At 49.9% G+C, this 14,625-nt stretch overlaps 4 protein-coding genes across 4 annotated transcripts; 2 read left to right on the top strand and 2 right to left on the bottom strand.

Moving 5' to 3' along the window:
- The first annotated feature begins 1,254 nt into the window (after positions 1 to 1,254).
- LOC144706039 (transcription factor bHLH95-like) lies at positions 1,255 to 3,029 on the top strand. The gene is made up of 3 exons (XM_078578912.1): positions 1,255 to 1,593; positions 2,237 to 2,653; positions 2,748 to 3,029. The coding sequence occupies exons 1-3, from the start codon at positions 1,255 to 1,257 to the stop codon at positions 2,838 to 2,840; spliced, it is 849 nt and encodes a 282-aa protein (XP_078435038.1). The 3' UTR covers positions 2,841 to 3,029.
- A 798-nt stretch (positions 3,030 to 3,827) lies between these two features.
- On the top strand, positions 3,828 to 10,032 carry LOC144705691 (putative serine/threonine-protein kinase At1g01540). The gene is made up of 7 exons (XM_078578461.1): positions 3,828 to 4,628; positions 4,706 to 4,810; positions 4,893 to 5,015; positions 5,075 to 5,245; positions 5,328 to 5,457; positions 6,299 to 6,508; positions 9,497 to 10,032. The coding sequence occupies exons 1-7, from the start codon at positions 4,063 to 4,065 to the stop codon at positions 9,602 to 9,604; spliced, it is 1,413 nt and encodes a 470-aa protein (XP_078434587.1). The 5' UTR covers positions 3,828 to 4,062; the 3' UTR covers positions 9,605 to 10,032.
- Positions 9,699 to 11,208, bottom strand: LOC144705692 (agamous-like MADS-box protein MADS9). Its single transcript, XM_078578462.1, has 7 exons — positions 10,721 to 11,208; positions 10,584 to 10,650; positions 10,447 to 10,508; positions 10,281 to 10,376; positions 10,161 to 10,194; positions 10,041 to 10,085; positions 9,699 to 9,966 (listed from the first exon to the last, which is right to left on the bottom strand). Exons 1-7 carry the CDS (start codon positions 10,906 to 10,908, stop codon positions 9,787 to 9,789), a joined length of 672 nt encoding a protein of 223 aa, XP_078434588.1. The 5' UTR covers positions 10,909 to 11,208; the 3' UTR covers positions 9,699 to 9,786.
- Positions 11,209 to 11,514: 306 nt separating this feature from the next.
- Positions 11,515 to 14,260, bottom strand: LOC144705690 (lectin protein kinase family protein). Its single transcript, XM_078578460.1, has one exon. The coding sequence runs from the start codon at positions 14,118 to 14,120 to the stop codon at positions 11,790 to 11,792; it is 2,331 nt and encodes a 776-aa protein (XP_078434586.1). The 5' UTR covers positions 14,121 to 14,260; the 3' UTR covers positions 11,515 to 11,789.
- Positions 14,261 to 14,625: the final 365 nt, after the last annotated feature.

The raw sequence follows: 14,625 nt of genomic DNA, 5'->3' as shown, positions 1-14,625 counted from the left end.
AAACAGAAGGCCAATGATTGTCTATCGCCGTGCAAGCGACACTTGAGAAAAGAAGCGGATCTCCCGCAAGAAACCGAAGGAATGCGCGCATCCCGCGACCACTTTGCCGGCCCAGGGGGAAACCCAAGAATCTGCAGAGATAGATATCGAAATCGAGAGAGAGATAGAGAGATAATGAGAGAGAAAGTGAGAGATAGAGAGAGTGAATGAGAAAGTTCGAGGTGCGAGAGAATGTGAGACTGAGTGAGAGTTTAATAGATAGATAGAGAGAGAGAGAGAGAATTGAAGGAAAGAGAGATAGAGAAAGAAAAATAGAGAGGGAAAAAGAGAGAGAATCAGGGAATGAGAGAGGGAAAATGAGACAGAATGAGAAACAAAAAGTAAGAATGAGAGAGAATGAAACAGAGGGAGAAAAACAGATAGAGCGAGAGAGAGAGAAGATGAGAGAGAGAATGAGAAAGAAAGAGAGCGAGAAATAGGGTCTCATACGCAGTGCATTTCCAAGGTGCGTTATGACTTACGAGATAGGAGGATCTCCGATAACGTAGACAGAGAGAGATAGAGAGAGAAAGATGTGTAGAGAAGATGGCAAGCGCCACTTAAGCGCCGCCTGGGGGCTTATTTCGGGTGTTATAACCGCCCAAATCATTACATTCCGGCGGGGGCTCCGGAGATTGACGCGTGCCGCAGAAGACTCTCTCCTGGGCTGCTGTAAGCTCCGGAATTATGCCCTTTGAGCTAAAGCAGGGAGCTTACTGGCGCCACTTAACGTTTTCGGAGGAACGCCTCTAGCCGAGTATCGGGGATCGTCGTCGACAAGACTTTGAACTGCGACTTCTCTTGATTTCCGTTTTTCTCTTTCTCTCTCTCTCTCTGTATCTCTCTCTCTCTCTCTCAAGAGATATATTTGAGATTTGAAAAATAGCGCCACAGTTTAACACATTCTTTCGCTGCGTCCTCTCGACAATCAATCCCTAAAAGCCCTTCTCTCTGTCATTCTCTCTCTCTAGTTCTATATTAGTGCGTTAAAACCTGCAGGACAAGACTCACTACATTCTCTCGTTGCGCTTGGGTTTCCCTTCACACCTCCAACCCTTCTGGACAATCAATCCCTGAACTCTCTCTCTCTCTCTGTAGGTCAATACGAGTGCCTTCAAAACTGCACGACAAGTCCCTATATTCTCTCGTTGCGCCTGTTATTCCTTCTCATCTCCAACCTTCTCTCTCTTATTATCTACATCTCTATCTCATTCAATGACCCAGGAGGCCGTGGACCATGGTGTCACACCATGGGACAACAATAACTGGGTCTATCTCGACTCGGACAACTCCAACGGCCTCGCCGGTGTAGGCGAGAAGGTGGCGGAGGAGCCGGGTTCCATTCATCCAACGGAGATGACGAAGGTTTCAACCCAGAAAAGACGGCGAAAATGTTGTAAAAAAGGGAAGGCCCTCACCGGGGACAAGGATTGTAGCGTCGGCGGCGAGGAGCCTGACCATGAGATTCATATCTGGACGGAGAGGGAGCGAAGGAAGAAGATGAGGAACATGTTCGCCAACCTTCACTTGCTCCTTCCTCAGTTGCCGGCCAAGGTATGGACATCATGTTGTAAAGTATATTTTTTGCCATAATTGTAGTCTCTCTCTTAGTTCAACGTTCGACCAAAGATAGATATATTGAGATAGAGAGAGGGGGCGAGGGAGAGGGACAGTGAGAGAGAGAGAGGGAGATTGTGTGTGTGTGTCTCTGTGTGTGAGAGAGAAAGAGATAGGAATGTAGAGAAAGAGGAATAAAAAAAGAATATGTGAGAGAGAGAGACAGGAAAAGAGAGAATGTGAGTGAAAGGGGGGGAGAGAGATTGGGAAGAGAGAATGTGAGAGAAAGGGGGGGACAGAGAGATTGGGAAAGAGAGAATGTGAGTGAAAGTGGGAGAGGAAGGGAGAGAGAGATTGGGAAAGAGAAAATGTGAGTGTAAGGGGGGGAGAGAGGGAGAGAGGGGAAGAGAGAGATTGGGAAAGAGAATGTGAGTGAAATGAGGGAGAGGAAGGGAGAGAGAAAGATTGGGAAAGAGAGAATGTGAGTGAAAGGGGGGAGAGAGAGTGAGAGAGAGAGAGAGAGAGAGAGAGAGAGAGAGAGAGAGAGAGAGAGAGAGAGTAAGAGTAAGTGAGAAAGAGTAGCTGGGAACACGAAGGTTGAGGGTAAGAGGGCCATGACGGCCTCTACTCGCATTTGCAGGCGGATAAATCGACTATAGTGGAGGAAGCCATAAGGATGATCCGAAACCTCGAAGCAAGCCTGAAGAAACTACAAAACCAGATAACAGAAAAAACCCGGGGAGTCGTCCTCGACAGCTCTCTCCCAATAATGACGAGCCGCGCACTCTCGAGAGAGGCGTTCATGGCGGACCACGGAAAGATCATCCCGTCGGCGTCTTCCTCCGATCTCCACTTCTCGCAGTGCTTCCAGACTTGGTCTTCTCCAAACGTCGTCGTCAGCGTGACAGGAGCCGATGCCCACATCAGTATCTGCGCCGTGACGAGACCAGGGCTGATATCCGCCATTATTTACTCACTGGAGAAGCACAAGCTTGACGTCCTCTCGGCTCACTTCTTCTGCGATTACTTCAGAAGCATGATAATGATCCACGCACAGGTGAGTTCCACTAGACCACTACTATATTTGATTTTGAAATGCAGCATGATTCAAGTTTTAGATATTTGATTCGTTTTTCTTTGATTATCTGCAGGTCAATGGAACTCCAGACTCGTTCCCGGAGGCGTTGCCGGCGGAGGAGATCTTCAAGTTGGCAGTCGAAGAGATCATGACGGGGATTTCCTGAGAATATTGCTGCAGTATTCTTATTTCTGTTTTGTTTAGCGGAAGTTGGTGAATCTAAGCAATTATTTTGCTCTTGCGAGTTTAGACTTCTTGTCTGCCAGATCGGGCTTTTGAAGGTCCAATCCGCAGCAACATGAGAATGGGAAGATCGAAAGATGATTAGAGAAAAGCCGAACGTCAGTATCGGGAGTTTGACCCCCGAGTAGCGCTGCATGGGTGGCTGTGCGTCAGTTCAACTAACAGCTCAAGGATGCAAGGACCGATTGGAGCCATGAGTTATGCCCCTTTTCCACCCTTCTTCAACGCCATCAAATGGAAAAATAAGAAAAACGAGACACGGGTTGATATACACCTACAGATCGATAAATATGTAAATAAAGAGAGATAGACAGAAATATGTACAGATTACATAGATAGATAGATAGATAAAAAATATATATATATAGATAGATAGATAGATAGATAGATTGTGGTAGTATGTTAAGACACATAAATGAATCAAGTATACACGGATTGATCAATCGAGAAATTTGTAGATGCGTAATTATGTTGTATAAAAATAACAATATCAGACAGATTATGATATAAGATATTGTTTTTAACTTTTCAGTATAGTTAGATTAGGACGATATTGCCGAATTGACGTAAAAAGGGGGTGGGGCTGGAATGGCCCGAATGCGATACTAATTTAAAGAGACGGCCCAAGGACGCCATAAAACTCCGAAGTCATTATTGCAAGAAGGAGAGAAAGATAGAGAGATGAACGGAGCAGACTCCCAACGTGAAGTAAATCTTCTTTGACAGAGATCTGAGCGAACTCGCCCGAGCATTCATTGCGAGATAAAAGGGCATGGCAAACGAGCGGATACGACGGCAAGAAGTCTTGCCAGTTGCCGTCCATCTCGACTATTACCGCGCTAATCTGTCTTCCATTAGCAGCAGGAGCTCTTAAATATTCAGCAGGTCGCATCGTGACAGCTACAAAGCCTACGATCCCCCTTTCTCTCTCCACCTTCATCTCTCTCTCGTCTTCCGTCGGCGACGTCACAGCTGATTCCTCTTCTCTCCACCTCTCCCCATCGGACAACTAAGATTCCACAACCCCGGCAACACTTCTAGAGAGAGAGAGAGAGAGAGAGAAATCCGCCGACGAAGGATGATGCTCAACAGGCAAGAAAATCCCTAGCTCACCCTCTCTGCAAATCTCGTTCGCTTGATTCGCAATGGCGAGGAACAGCTCCCCGTCTTTCAACGATCGTCTGGCGAAGAAAACGTTTATCTTTGGCCTGCGACTTTGGGTTATCGTGGGTATCTGCGTCGGCGCGGGCTTCGTGCTTATCCTCTTCCTCATCTCTCTCTGCGTCGTCAATAGAAAACACCGGAGACGGCGGCAGCGCCGCCTGGAGATCGCCGAGCCCGCCGTGTCAGTCCTCCCCGCAAAACCGCGCGAGATCCGAATCGATCCAAAGCCAGAGATTCAACTATCTTTTGGATCGCGAGAGGGGGGACGGGCCGGCGTCCAGACTGAGCTCGGGAGAGCGGCCTACGCGGCGTCTCCCGGGCCACGAACCAGCAGTAGCGGCGAGGAGAAGGCAACGGTGGAGGCGGCGCCGGTGGCCGAGGTTTCGCACCTTGGCTGGGGCCACTGGTACACTCTTCGCGAGCTGGAAGACGCAACGGGCGGATTCTCCGACGAGAATGTTATTGGGCAGGGCGGCTACGGCATCGTCTACCACGGAATTCTCGCAGAAGGCGCTCAAATCGCCGTCAAAAATCTCCTCAACAACAAGTAATTCACCGACAAAATCCCTCATTTTCAACGATCCTCGCTACCCGTTTCTCTGATTTTTCGTGGGTTTACGTTAGAGGGCAGGCAGAGAGGGAATTCAAGGTCGAAGTGGAGGCGATCGGGCGAGTCCGCCATAAGAACCTGGTGAGACTTCTCGGGTACTGCGCGGAAGGCACTCAGAGGTACGTACCCACTAAGTAAAAAACAAATGGGTCGTTCTAATTTTTAACGGGTTTGCGTACAAATCTAACCTTTTCGCGGCAGGATGCTTGTGTATGAGTTCGTGGACAATGGGAATCTGGAGCAGTGGCTTCACGGCGACGTCGGCCCGGTCAGTCCCCTCTCGTGGGAGATTCGCATGAATATCATCATCGGCACCGCGAAAGGGTAAGTTCAGACTTTGTTTTGAAGGTTTAAAATCACGTAGGCTGATTCATTCTTCGCAGGCTAATGTATCTGCATGAAGCGTTGGAGCCTAAAGTCGTTCACCGCGACGTTAAGTCCAGCAATATCTTGCTCGATACCCAGTGGACGCCCAAAGTCTCTGATTTCGGCCTGGCCAAGCTCCTCGCCACGGAAAGAACCTACGTTACTACCCGCGTCATGGGCACCTTCGGGTCAGTAGAAGAAGAAGAAGAAGAAGAAGAGAAACCCTAAATTTCTGCTACGCCGTTGCTGATCTCTGTGTTCTCTCGGCAGGTACGTGGCGCCCGAATACGCGAGCACGGGAATGCTGAACGAGAGGAGCGACGTGTTCAGCTTTGGGATTCTGATTATGGAGATTATCACGGGAAGGAAGCCGGTGGATTATACGCGCCCGCCTGGAGAGGTTTCTTTCTGAATTTTTGTTTGATAATTGATCTTTGATGCGCATCTCCAACACTCCCCCTACTAACCTGTTTTTGAGGGCTTAACGCTCTCCTATAATCTACAGTTGATAGCTGTTGCTGATCTCCAGCACTCCCCCAGAAACCTGCACTCTGATACCATCTCAGAATTTAAGCACTTGCCCCTGTGCTAGAACTTATAGCTGATAGCCAGGGTGCTACTTTTCTTCTTAACAATTAGGCAGGATGAATGTTGATCTCCTACACTCCCCCAGAAACCTTCACTCCAATACCATCTTAGAATTTAAGCGCTTACCTCTATGATAAAAGTTATAGCTGATAGCCAGGGTGCTACTTTTCTTCCTACACTCACCCAGAAACCTCAGCTACCGCTTTTTAGCAGAGCTAAGTGCTAATAAAATACCATACTTGAATTTGAGCACTTATCATTTTGCTAAAATCCTTGAGTGATAGCCAGGGTGCTACTTCTCTTCTTAACATTTAGAAAAGATGATTGCTGATCTCCAACACTCCCCGGTAAACCTCAAAGATACCATATCAGAATTTCAGCACCTAGATACGTGCTAAAAACCCTAGCTGATATCCAGGATGATTTTTCTCTTCTTAAACATTGATGCAAGATGAATGTTGATTTTTCAACACTCCCCGCATAAACCTCAAAGACACCAAATCAGAATTTGAGCACTTAGATCTGTGCTAAGAGAAAGCTATAGCTGATAGCAAGGGCGGTAATTCTCTTGTTAACATTTAGAGAGGATACTGGTTTTCTTTATCTTTGGGGGGAAACCCTGAATTTGGCTTGGAAATTGGCGGTGATTGCAGGTGAACTTGGTGGAGTGGTTGAAGTCGATGGTGAGCAACAGGAACTCGGAGGGAGTGTTGGATCCGAAGATGAGCGAGAAGCCCTCTTCGCGCGCTCTGAAGCGCACGCTGCTCGTCGCGCTGCGTTGCGTGGACCCCGACTCCGTGAAGAGGCCCAAGATGGGCCAGGTTGTCCACATGCTCGAGGTCGACGACTTCCCCTACCGCGACGTAAGTCCTCTGTCTCTCTCTCTATATATATATGTATCTCTATCTCTCTCTCTCCATGTTAATTTTCGAAGTTTTCTTCCTCCCTCTCTCTCTATATCTCTCTATCTATCTCTCTCTCTCCATGTTAATTTTCGATGTTTTCTTCCCTCCCTCTCTCTCTATATCTCTCTATCTATCTCACTCTCTCCATGTTAATTTTCGATGTTTTCTTCCCTCTCTCTCTCTATCTATATTCATATCTCTCTATCTCTCTCTCTCTCCATGTAAATTTTCGATGTTTTCTTCCCTCTCTCTCTCTATCTATATTTATATCTCTCTATCACTCTCTCCATGTTAATTTTCGATGTTTTCTTCCCTCCCTCTCTCTATCTATATTTATATCTCTCTATCTCTCTCTCTCTCCATGTAAATTTTCGATGTTTTCTTCCCTCCCTCTCTCTCTATATATCTCTATCTCTCTCTCCATGTAGATTTTCGATGTTTGCTTCCCTCCCTCTCTCTCTCTATTTTTTGTCGATTTTTTTCATTCCCCTCTCTTTTTCACTCGCTTCTCTCTTTCTTCTTCTCTGTCTCTCTTTTCTCATGTTTAGTTTTGATTTTTTCTTCCCTCTCTCTCTTTCTCTCTATTTTTGTCGATTTTTTTCTTTCCCCTCTTTTTCACTCGCTTCTCTCTTTCTTCTCTATCTCGCTTTTTTCATGTTTAGTTTTGATTTTTTCTTTCCTCCCTCTCTCTCTCCCCCTTTTTTTGTCGATTTTGTTCTTCACCCTCTCTTTTTCACTCGCTTCTCTCTTTCTTCTTCTCTATCTCTCTCTCTTTTCATGTTTAGTTTTGATTTTTTTCTTTCCTCCCTCTCTCTCTCTCTCCCTATCTTTGTCGATTTTGTTATTTCCCCTCTCTTTTTCACTCGCTTCTCTCTTTCTTGCTCTCTATCTCTGTCTCTTTTCATGTTTAGTTTTGGTTTTTTCTTTCCTCCCTCTCTGGCTCTCTCTCTCTCTCCCTATCTTTGTCGATTTTGTTATTTCCCCTCTCTTTTTCACTCGCTTCTCTCTTTCTTGCTCTCTATCTCTCTCTCTTTTCATGTTTAGTTTTGGTTTTTTCTTTCCTCCCTCTCTGGCTCTCTCTCTCTCTCCCTATCTTTGTCGATTTTGTTATTTCCCCTCTCTTTTTCACTCGCTTCTCTCTTTCTTGCTCTCTATCTCTCTCTCTTTTCATGTTTAGTTTTGGTTTTTTCTTTCCTCCCTCTCTGGCTCTCTCTCTCTCCCTTTTTTTATCGATTTTTTTCTTTCCCCTCTCTTTTTCACTCGCTTCTCTCTTTCTTGCTCTCTATCTCTCTCTCTTTTCATGTTTATTGTTGATTTTTTTCTTTCCTCCCTCTCTGTTCTCTCTCATTCCCCATTTATTTTAGATTTTTCGTCCCCCCTCTTTCTCACTCTCTTCTCTCTCTTTCTAATTCTCTCTCTCTTCCTATTTATTTTCGATTTTTGGTCCCTCCTCTTTCTCACTCCTCTCTTTCTAATCATCTCTCTCTCCCGACGTATGTTCGATTTTTCGTTCCCCCCACGTTCTCACTCACTTCTCTCTCTTTCTAATTCTCTCTCTCTCTATTTAATATCGAGTCTTCTAATTCCCCTTTCTCTCTTCACTCTCCTCTCTCTTATTCTCTCTCTCCCCATTTATTTTCGATTTTTCTTTCCCCTCTCTTTCTTTTTCTCTATCTCCATATTCAATTTCTAGTTTTCTCCCGTCTCTTTTTCACTCTCTTCTCACCCTTTTTTATTCTCACTTTTTCAATTTGTTCTCGATTTTTTCTCTCTTTTCTTCTTTCATATTTTCTCGCTCTTTATTATTTTCGGTTGTTTCTTCCCCCCTCTTATTCTCACTCTCCTTTTTCTTTATTATTCTCTCTCCCCCTGTTTATTTTCGATTTTTTCTCTCCCCCTCTCTTTCTCACTCTCTTTATTTTTTTCGTTCTCTTTGTTCTTACTTCTATCACTTCTCTCTATTTCTCGCTTTCTGTCTTCCTCTCCCCTTCTTTTTTCGCCTCTGTAAATTTGATCATTCTCTCTTCCCCTTTGCATTTTCGTTCTTCTTTCTCGCTCCTCCCTCAACCTTCTTCCTCGTTTTTCCTCTCTTCCTCTCTCTTTTTCTCTCCCCCTTTTGTCTCTCTATCTTTCTTTGCCTCCCCCTCTTTTTCCCTCTCTCTCTCTCTCTCTCCTTGCATTTTCTTTCCCTCTCTGAATCTACGTCTTCCTCATTCTCTCATTCTTGCTTCCTTCCTCCAAATCTTTCTCTCCATTTTCCTTTCTGTCGCGTTCTCTCTCTGTTGCTTAGCCTCTCTCTCTTTCTCTCTCTCTCGTTCTCTAATTCTCTCTCTATGACTTGGCTTCTCTCCCTTTCTCTCTCTATGGCTTAGCTTCTCTCCCTTTCTCTCTCTCTATTGCTTAGCTTCTCTCCCTTTGTCTCTCGTTCTCTCTCTCTCTATGGCTTGGCTTCTCTTCCTTTCTCTCTCTATTGCTTAGCTTCTCTTCCTCTCTCTCGTTCTCTCTTTCTCTCTTTATCGCGTACCTTCTCTCCCTTTCTCTTCCTTTCTCTCTCTCCCTCTATCGCTCAGCCTCTCTCTCTCTCTCTCTTTCTCTCATTCTTTATCGCTTAGGTTCTCTCCATTTCTCCCTCTATTGCTCAGCTTCTCTCTCGTTCTCTCATTCTCTCTTTACTGCTTACTTTCTCTTCCTTTCTCTCTCTATCGCGTAGCTTCTCTCCCTTTCTCTCTCTATTGCTTAGCTTCTCTCCCGTTCTCTCTCTTTCTCTCTCTATTGCTTAGCTTCTCTCCCGTTCTCTCTCTTTCTCTCTCTATTGCTTAGCTTCTCTCCCGTTCTCTCTCTTTCTCTCTCTATTGCTTAGCTTCTCTCCCTTCCTCTCTCTCTCTCTCTCTCTCTCGTGCTCTCGTTCTCTCTCTATTCCTTATCGGCTTTGCCGGCGTGGTTCAGGAGCGACGCGTCGGGCAGAGCCCCTTGACCAGGCCCGCTTGGTCAGAGAGCCCGGCCCAAGAAGAACCCAGTCCGAGACCCGACCATGGACCGAGAACAGAAGCTTAACTGGGCCGACTGAACTGGGCCTAGGTCCATCTTCCAAGGCCCAAACGACCCTTCCCTTGGACAGCCCTCTTGTTTTTACCGCCATATCCGTAAATAATTCAAGTATAAAAATATATATATAAACTCCCTCCCGATGATTTTGAAATATCCAAGCAAAGCAGAAGTCGATTTGAAAGTAGGAGCTACTCGCCGTCATCTACACCTCGCCCGATCGGCTGTCCGCAGAAGGAGAAGGGCGTTTGCAGGTTGTAGCTGGATTCCTGCGTTTGTTGAAGATGATGAAGTTGCTGCTGATGTTGATGATGATGATGATGCTGGTACTGTTGCAGCGCTCTGGGACCTCTGGAGGCCTCGTGTTCTTCCTGGATTTTCAATTTTTTTCAAGGAATTTCAGTTATTTTACTATAATATTCAATTGTTTTGTAGCAGATCTTACCAGGATCATGCCGAGTTCTTTGTTCTCCGCCTCGAGTAATCTTTCCTGCGAAAGATGCAGAGTCAAAGCATCGAAGATTCGTTCTATTTGAGGATAATTTTCTGGTTTTTTGAAACTCACGTTCTTCTTGAGCTTCTTCAGAAATTCCACCTGCAGCAGCGCCAAGAACACCAAATCATCAGAGCCAGGTGGTGAATTTGAATTGTTAATAGAGAAATTGTAGAATGCAGCCTTTCCTGCTTGGCGCGGACGTTATCGAGCCCCCTCTGCAGCGTTGCTTCCAGCGGAATCAATTCGTAGGGGCTCAGCGGTGCGATGTCTTCCCCTTTCAGTCGCCTGAGAACAAAACTAGGGTTCGTCAATATCCATCTTCCGCGTTCCTCGCGATCTAGAACAGTCAGCGGACCTTAGCTCGATCTGCATGGCGTCGTTCTCCTTCTTGATCCGATCGATCTCCGCGTTCAATCTCTGCGACGGAGAAATCGATTCGGAGGAAAAAACGAAGAACAAACAAAATGAACAAGAACAAGAACAAGGAAGAACCTCGTGCTTGGGCTCCCAGATCCTGTTCCCGGTGTACTTGTGGAATTGTTCCAGCATCCGCGAGAGTCTGCGAAGATCAGAGACGGTGGAGGTGAGGGATGAAGGAGACGAACGGGAATAAGGACGACGAGACGGACGAGGTGTTGTCGCTGCAGAACTCCGCCATCTTGCCGGAGCTGGAGAAGAGGACGAGGTAGACCTGCGCGTTGCAGAGGACGGAGATCTCCTTGGCCTTCTTGATGATCCCGTTCTTCCTCTTGGTAAACGTCACCTGCCTGTTCGTCGAGTTCTCGATCCTCTTGATCTCGATCTTCCCTCGCCCCATCTCGCAGCCCGCTCGAAAGATCTTCCCTCGCTCGAAATCGAAGATGAAGAAGAGGAAAGCGCGCTAGATCTGCATTCCGCCATGGAAGCCTTTCGGGTGGTTTTACCAGCAGCAACCCAAAAAAGGAAAGAGATTGGAAAGCAAGAGGCAGTTCACGCCAAGATCCACAGGGCAATTGCAGGAGCCCTGGTCATCAACTTCGAAAATTCTGGGTCTTCGTCTCGTCTTGTCGAAGAGATTCAAGTAAGAACTCGATCTTCGATTCAAGTTGTGAGGTTGACTTGTTCAACACGCATGTTCTAGAAGATTTCAGAATGACCTAGAATTTTCTAGAATCTTTTAGATGCTTCTAGAACCATGAAGACTCTTCTAGAGCTATCTAGATGTTCTAGAATCTTATGGAGTACTCTAGACTATTCTAGAAGGTAATGGATCCTTCTAGAAGCTTGTGGGTCTTTCTAGGTGTTTTAGGAAGTTGTGGAAACCTTCTTGGGAGGTGTGGAATTCTGAGGGAATTCTGGAGGAGTTCAAGAAGGAATTCTTGAGAGCAACCTGTGAGCAATCTTGGAGGGTTCAAGCTTAGCTGGTTGGAGAGTTGGAGAAGAGTTGGGGACAACATCGCAACTTGCAAAGAGGCTCTTGGGAGAAGATGACACCAAGTGTGTATCTTCTTGTTGTTGGTTAGTCCCTTTGGTGAACCTGTTCTCTTTTCTCCTTTTGTACTCTCATCCAATTCAAGATGATTATTACCTCCAAATCAGTGTGTTAGTTTTGTTTACTCTCATCCCTATACCCTTAGTGCATTCTTGAGCTTTGTTGGATACATAGTTTAGGCTCCACTAAGCTAAGATCCTCAACACAAGTTTTGTTTCAGGGGAAGATCAGACGGAGTAATCGGAGGAGGAAGACAAGGATCTGCCACCGGGGGGTGGGAGAGAGCCGAAGGAGGAAGAGGGGGCGGGGGGGACGGTGGAGAGGAGGCTGCCGCCGCTCTCGGAGCGGTTGGCGGCGGCGCTGGGATGCGGCGGGCGGCAGACCTCGACCAACCCTTCGAGCATCTGCACGACGGTCCCCATGGCGGGCCTCAACCCGGGCTGCTCCTGCACACACCAGAACGCCACCAGCGCCGCCCTCTCCGCCTCCGCCATGTCCACCTCGTCCTTGTTCAATCTCCTGTCGAGCACCCGCTCCACCGCCATCCTCTCCACCACCTCCTCGTAAGCCCAAACCCAAAACCTCTTCCCCGCCGTCTCCTCGAAGCTCCTCCTCCCAGCCACCATCTCCACCAGCACCATCCCGAAGCTGTACACGTCCGCCTTGGCGGTCACGGCCCCGTTCCCCAGCCACTCGGGTGCCACGTAACCCCTCGTCCCTCTCACGGAGAGCCCCCTCCGACTCCGACGGTGCCGCCCCAGCTCCGCCAGCCCGAAATCCGACACCCTGGCCCCGAATTCCCCGTCCAGGAGGATGTTCTCCGGCTTGATGTCGCAGTGCACGATGCACTCCCTGCACTCCTCGTGAAGGTAGGCGATCCCCTTAGCCGCGCCCACCGCTATGCTCATCCTGGTCCGCCACGGCAGGGGGGGGTCCGTGTCAGCCGAGAAGAGGGCCGCGTCCAGCGAGCCATTCTCCATCAGCTCGTATACCAGCAGGCGGCGCTTCCCCTCCGCGCAGTAGCCCAGCAGCCGGACCAGGTTAAGGTGGTGGGTGCTGCCGATCGCGGCCACCTCCGTTCTGAACTCCTTCTCTCCCTGCTCGAGCCCCTCCAGCCGCTTCACCGCCACCGCCGCGCCGCTGGGGAGCTCGCCGCGGTACACCGCCCCGAACCCGCCTTCCCCGAGCCTCGACGAGAAGTTCTTCGTGCACCGCCGGAGCTGCCCGTAGCTGAACTGCGCCGGCCCGGCGGAGAACTCCGTCGGCGGCGGCGGAGCCGCCGCCCCCCGCCGGCAGAGCCACCACCACGCCGCCGCCTCCACGACAAGCACACCCGCCACGGCGCCGGCGGCGCCGACGAGCGCCACCCACGGCGGAGATGCCTCCGCCTTCCCCGCCGCCGCCGCCGGCGGCCGGCAGACCTTGACGAAGGAGGTGGCCTGCAGCGCGGCGGAGCCGTACCCGGAGAGGAAGCCGGCGGGCTTGAACAGGCAGACCCCCGTCCCGTCCCCGAGCGACGTGGACCCGGCGCAGGAGGAGTTCAGCAGGCAGTCTTCCTCGCAGGCGGCGATTCCCAAGAACGCGCTCTCCGCCGCCAGCTCCGGCGGGAAAGCCAGAAACTTGGTGCGCTCCAGCCGCACCATGGCGGCGGCGGCGCCGCAGCTCTCCAGCCCCCGCCGCCGCCGGCAGCCGTATCCCTCCCAGAAGAAATCCCCCGAAGCGCAGCCGCAGACCGGGCCGGCGTCGCCGTAGCCGCACACCCCGTTCTCCCCGCACCAGCCGAACACCTCGCACTGGTCCGCCACCGCCGCCCACCGCGCCGCCTCCCGCCCGCCGCGGCCCACGCTGTAAGCCCGCAGGTTCCCGTCCGGGTCCAGCCGCAGGAACCGGAACACCCCGGCGCCGCCGTAGTCGCTGCTGTACCCGACGGCGACTCCGTCGAGCGCGACGACCCCGTCGGGGAGAAGACTCAGAAGAGGAGGAAGAGAAGAAGCACCCCCGCTGGCCAGACCGCGGTTCAAGTACACGACGGTCCCGTTCCAGGACAGCGTGAGGTTCCCGTTGGGGAGGAGAGAGAAGGAGTAGAGGCCGGAACGGAGGGCCATGGCGGGGGTGAAGTTCTGGGCCTGCGCGAGGGTGTCGGAGGGGTGGGCGAAGGAGTCCCAGACGACGGCGGTGCGGTTGACGAGCTGGAGGTTGCCGGAGTCGAGGAGGACGGCGGCGGAGACGGCGGCGCCGCCGGTGCGGGTCTCCCAGGCGACGGCGCCGCCGCCGGTGACGAGGCGGAGGTTGCCGTCGGCGCGGAGCTCGAGGAAGCCGGCGGCGTCGACGGCGGCGGGGGCCGCCCAGACGCGGGCGGCGCCGCCGGAGAAGGCGATGGCGGGGAGGAAGAGCGACGACGGCGGGCCGGCGGCGGCGAATGTTAGGGCGAAGTCTTTGTTGGGGGAGAGCCACGCCGCGGAGGGGTCGCCCGGGCGGAGGACGGTTCCGAGGGGGATGTCTGCGCAGGAGGAGAGAGAGATTACGGCGGAGAGGATGATGAGCGTGGAGAGTCCCATCTTGCGCCGGGCATGGGAGAGAGAGATGGGGAGGAAGACGGGTTCTGTCAGTCTTGTAAGAGTGAGGTGCACGGGTACCCTTGTTTTCTAAGATTAAAATTTTCTCTGGGTTCTTATTTAATATTCACTGGGAAGATGCAATTTTACATTGTGGGTGTTGAAAACTCCTTTTTGCTTATTATGCGCTGAACTTTGGAGTTTCCAATTACTGAAGCATCATGGTTGGGAACGTCATTTGTTATGGTGACAGAGGCCTAACGGATGATGAGACTGTGATGGATTACTTGACAAAACATTGGTGACAGGTACCGCTGGAGGACGGATGATGTTTTGTCATTCATCCTTTTCAATTTCATCGTCCGTCATTGTCCGTAGCAATGGACGGATGACTGAACGGTTGGATTTCCGTCTTTCGTCATTAGTCATCTGGCATTTGTGATGGACGAGGGATGACGAAAATGACGGACGAAATGACGGCAATGACAGATGACTTTTACCGATGACG

Source organism: Wolffia australiana, chromosome 7 (assembly GCF_029677425.1).
Source record: "Wolffia australiana isolate 7733 chromosome 7, ASM2967742v1".
NCBI classification, from domain to species: Eukaryota; Viridiplantae; Streptophyta; class Magnoliopsida; order Alismatales; family Araceae; genus Wolffia; species Wolffia australiana.
This window is presented reverse-complemented; position numbering and strand designations above follow the sequence as displayed.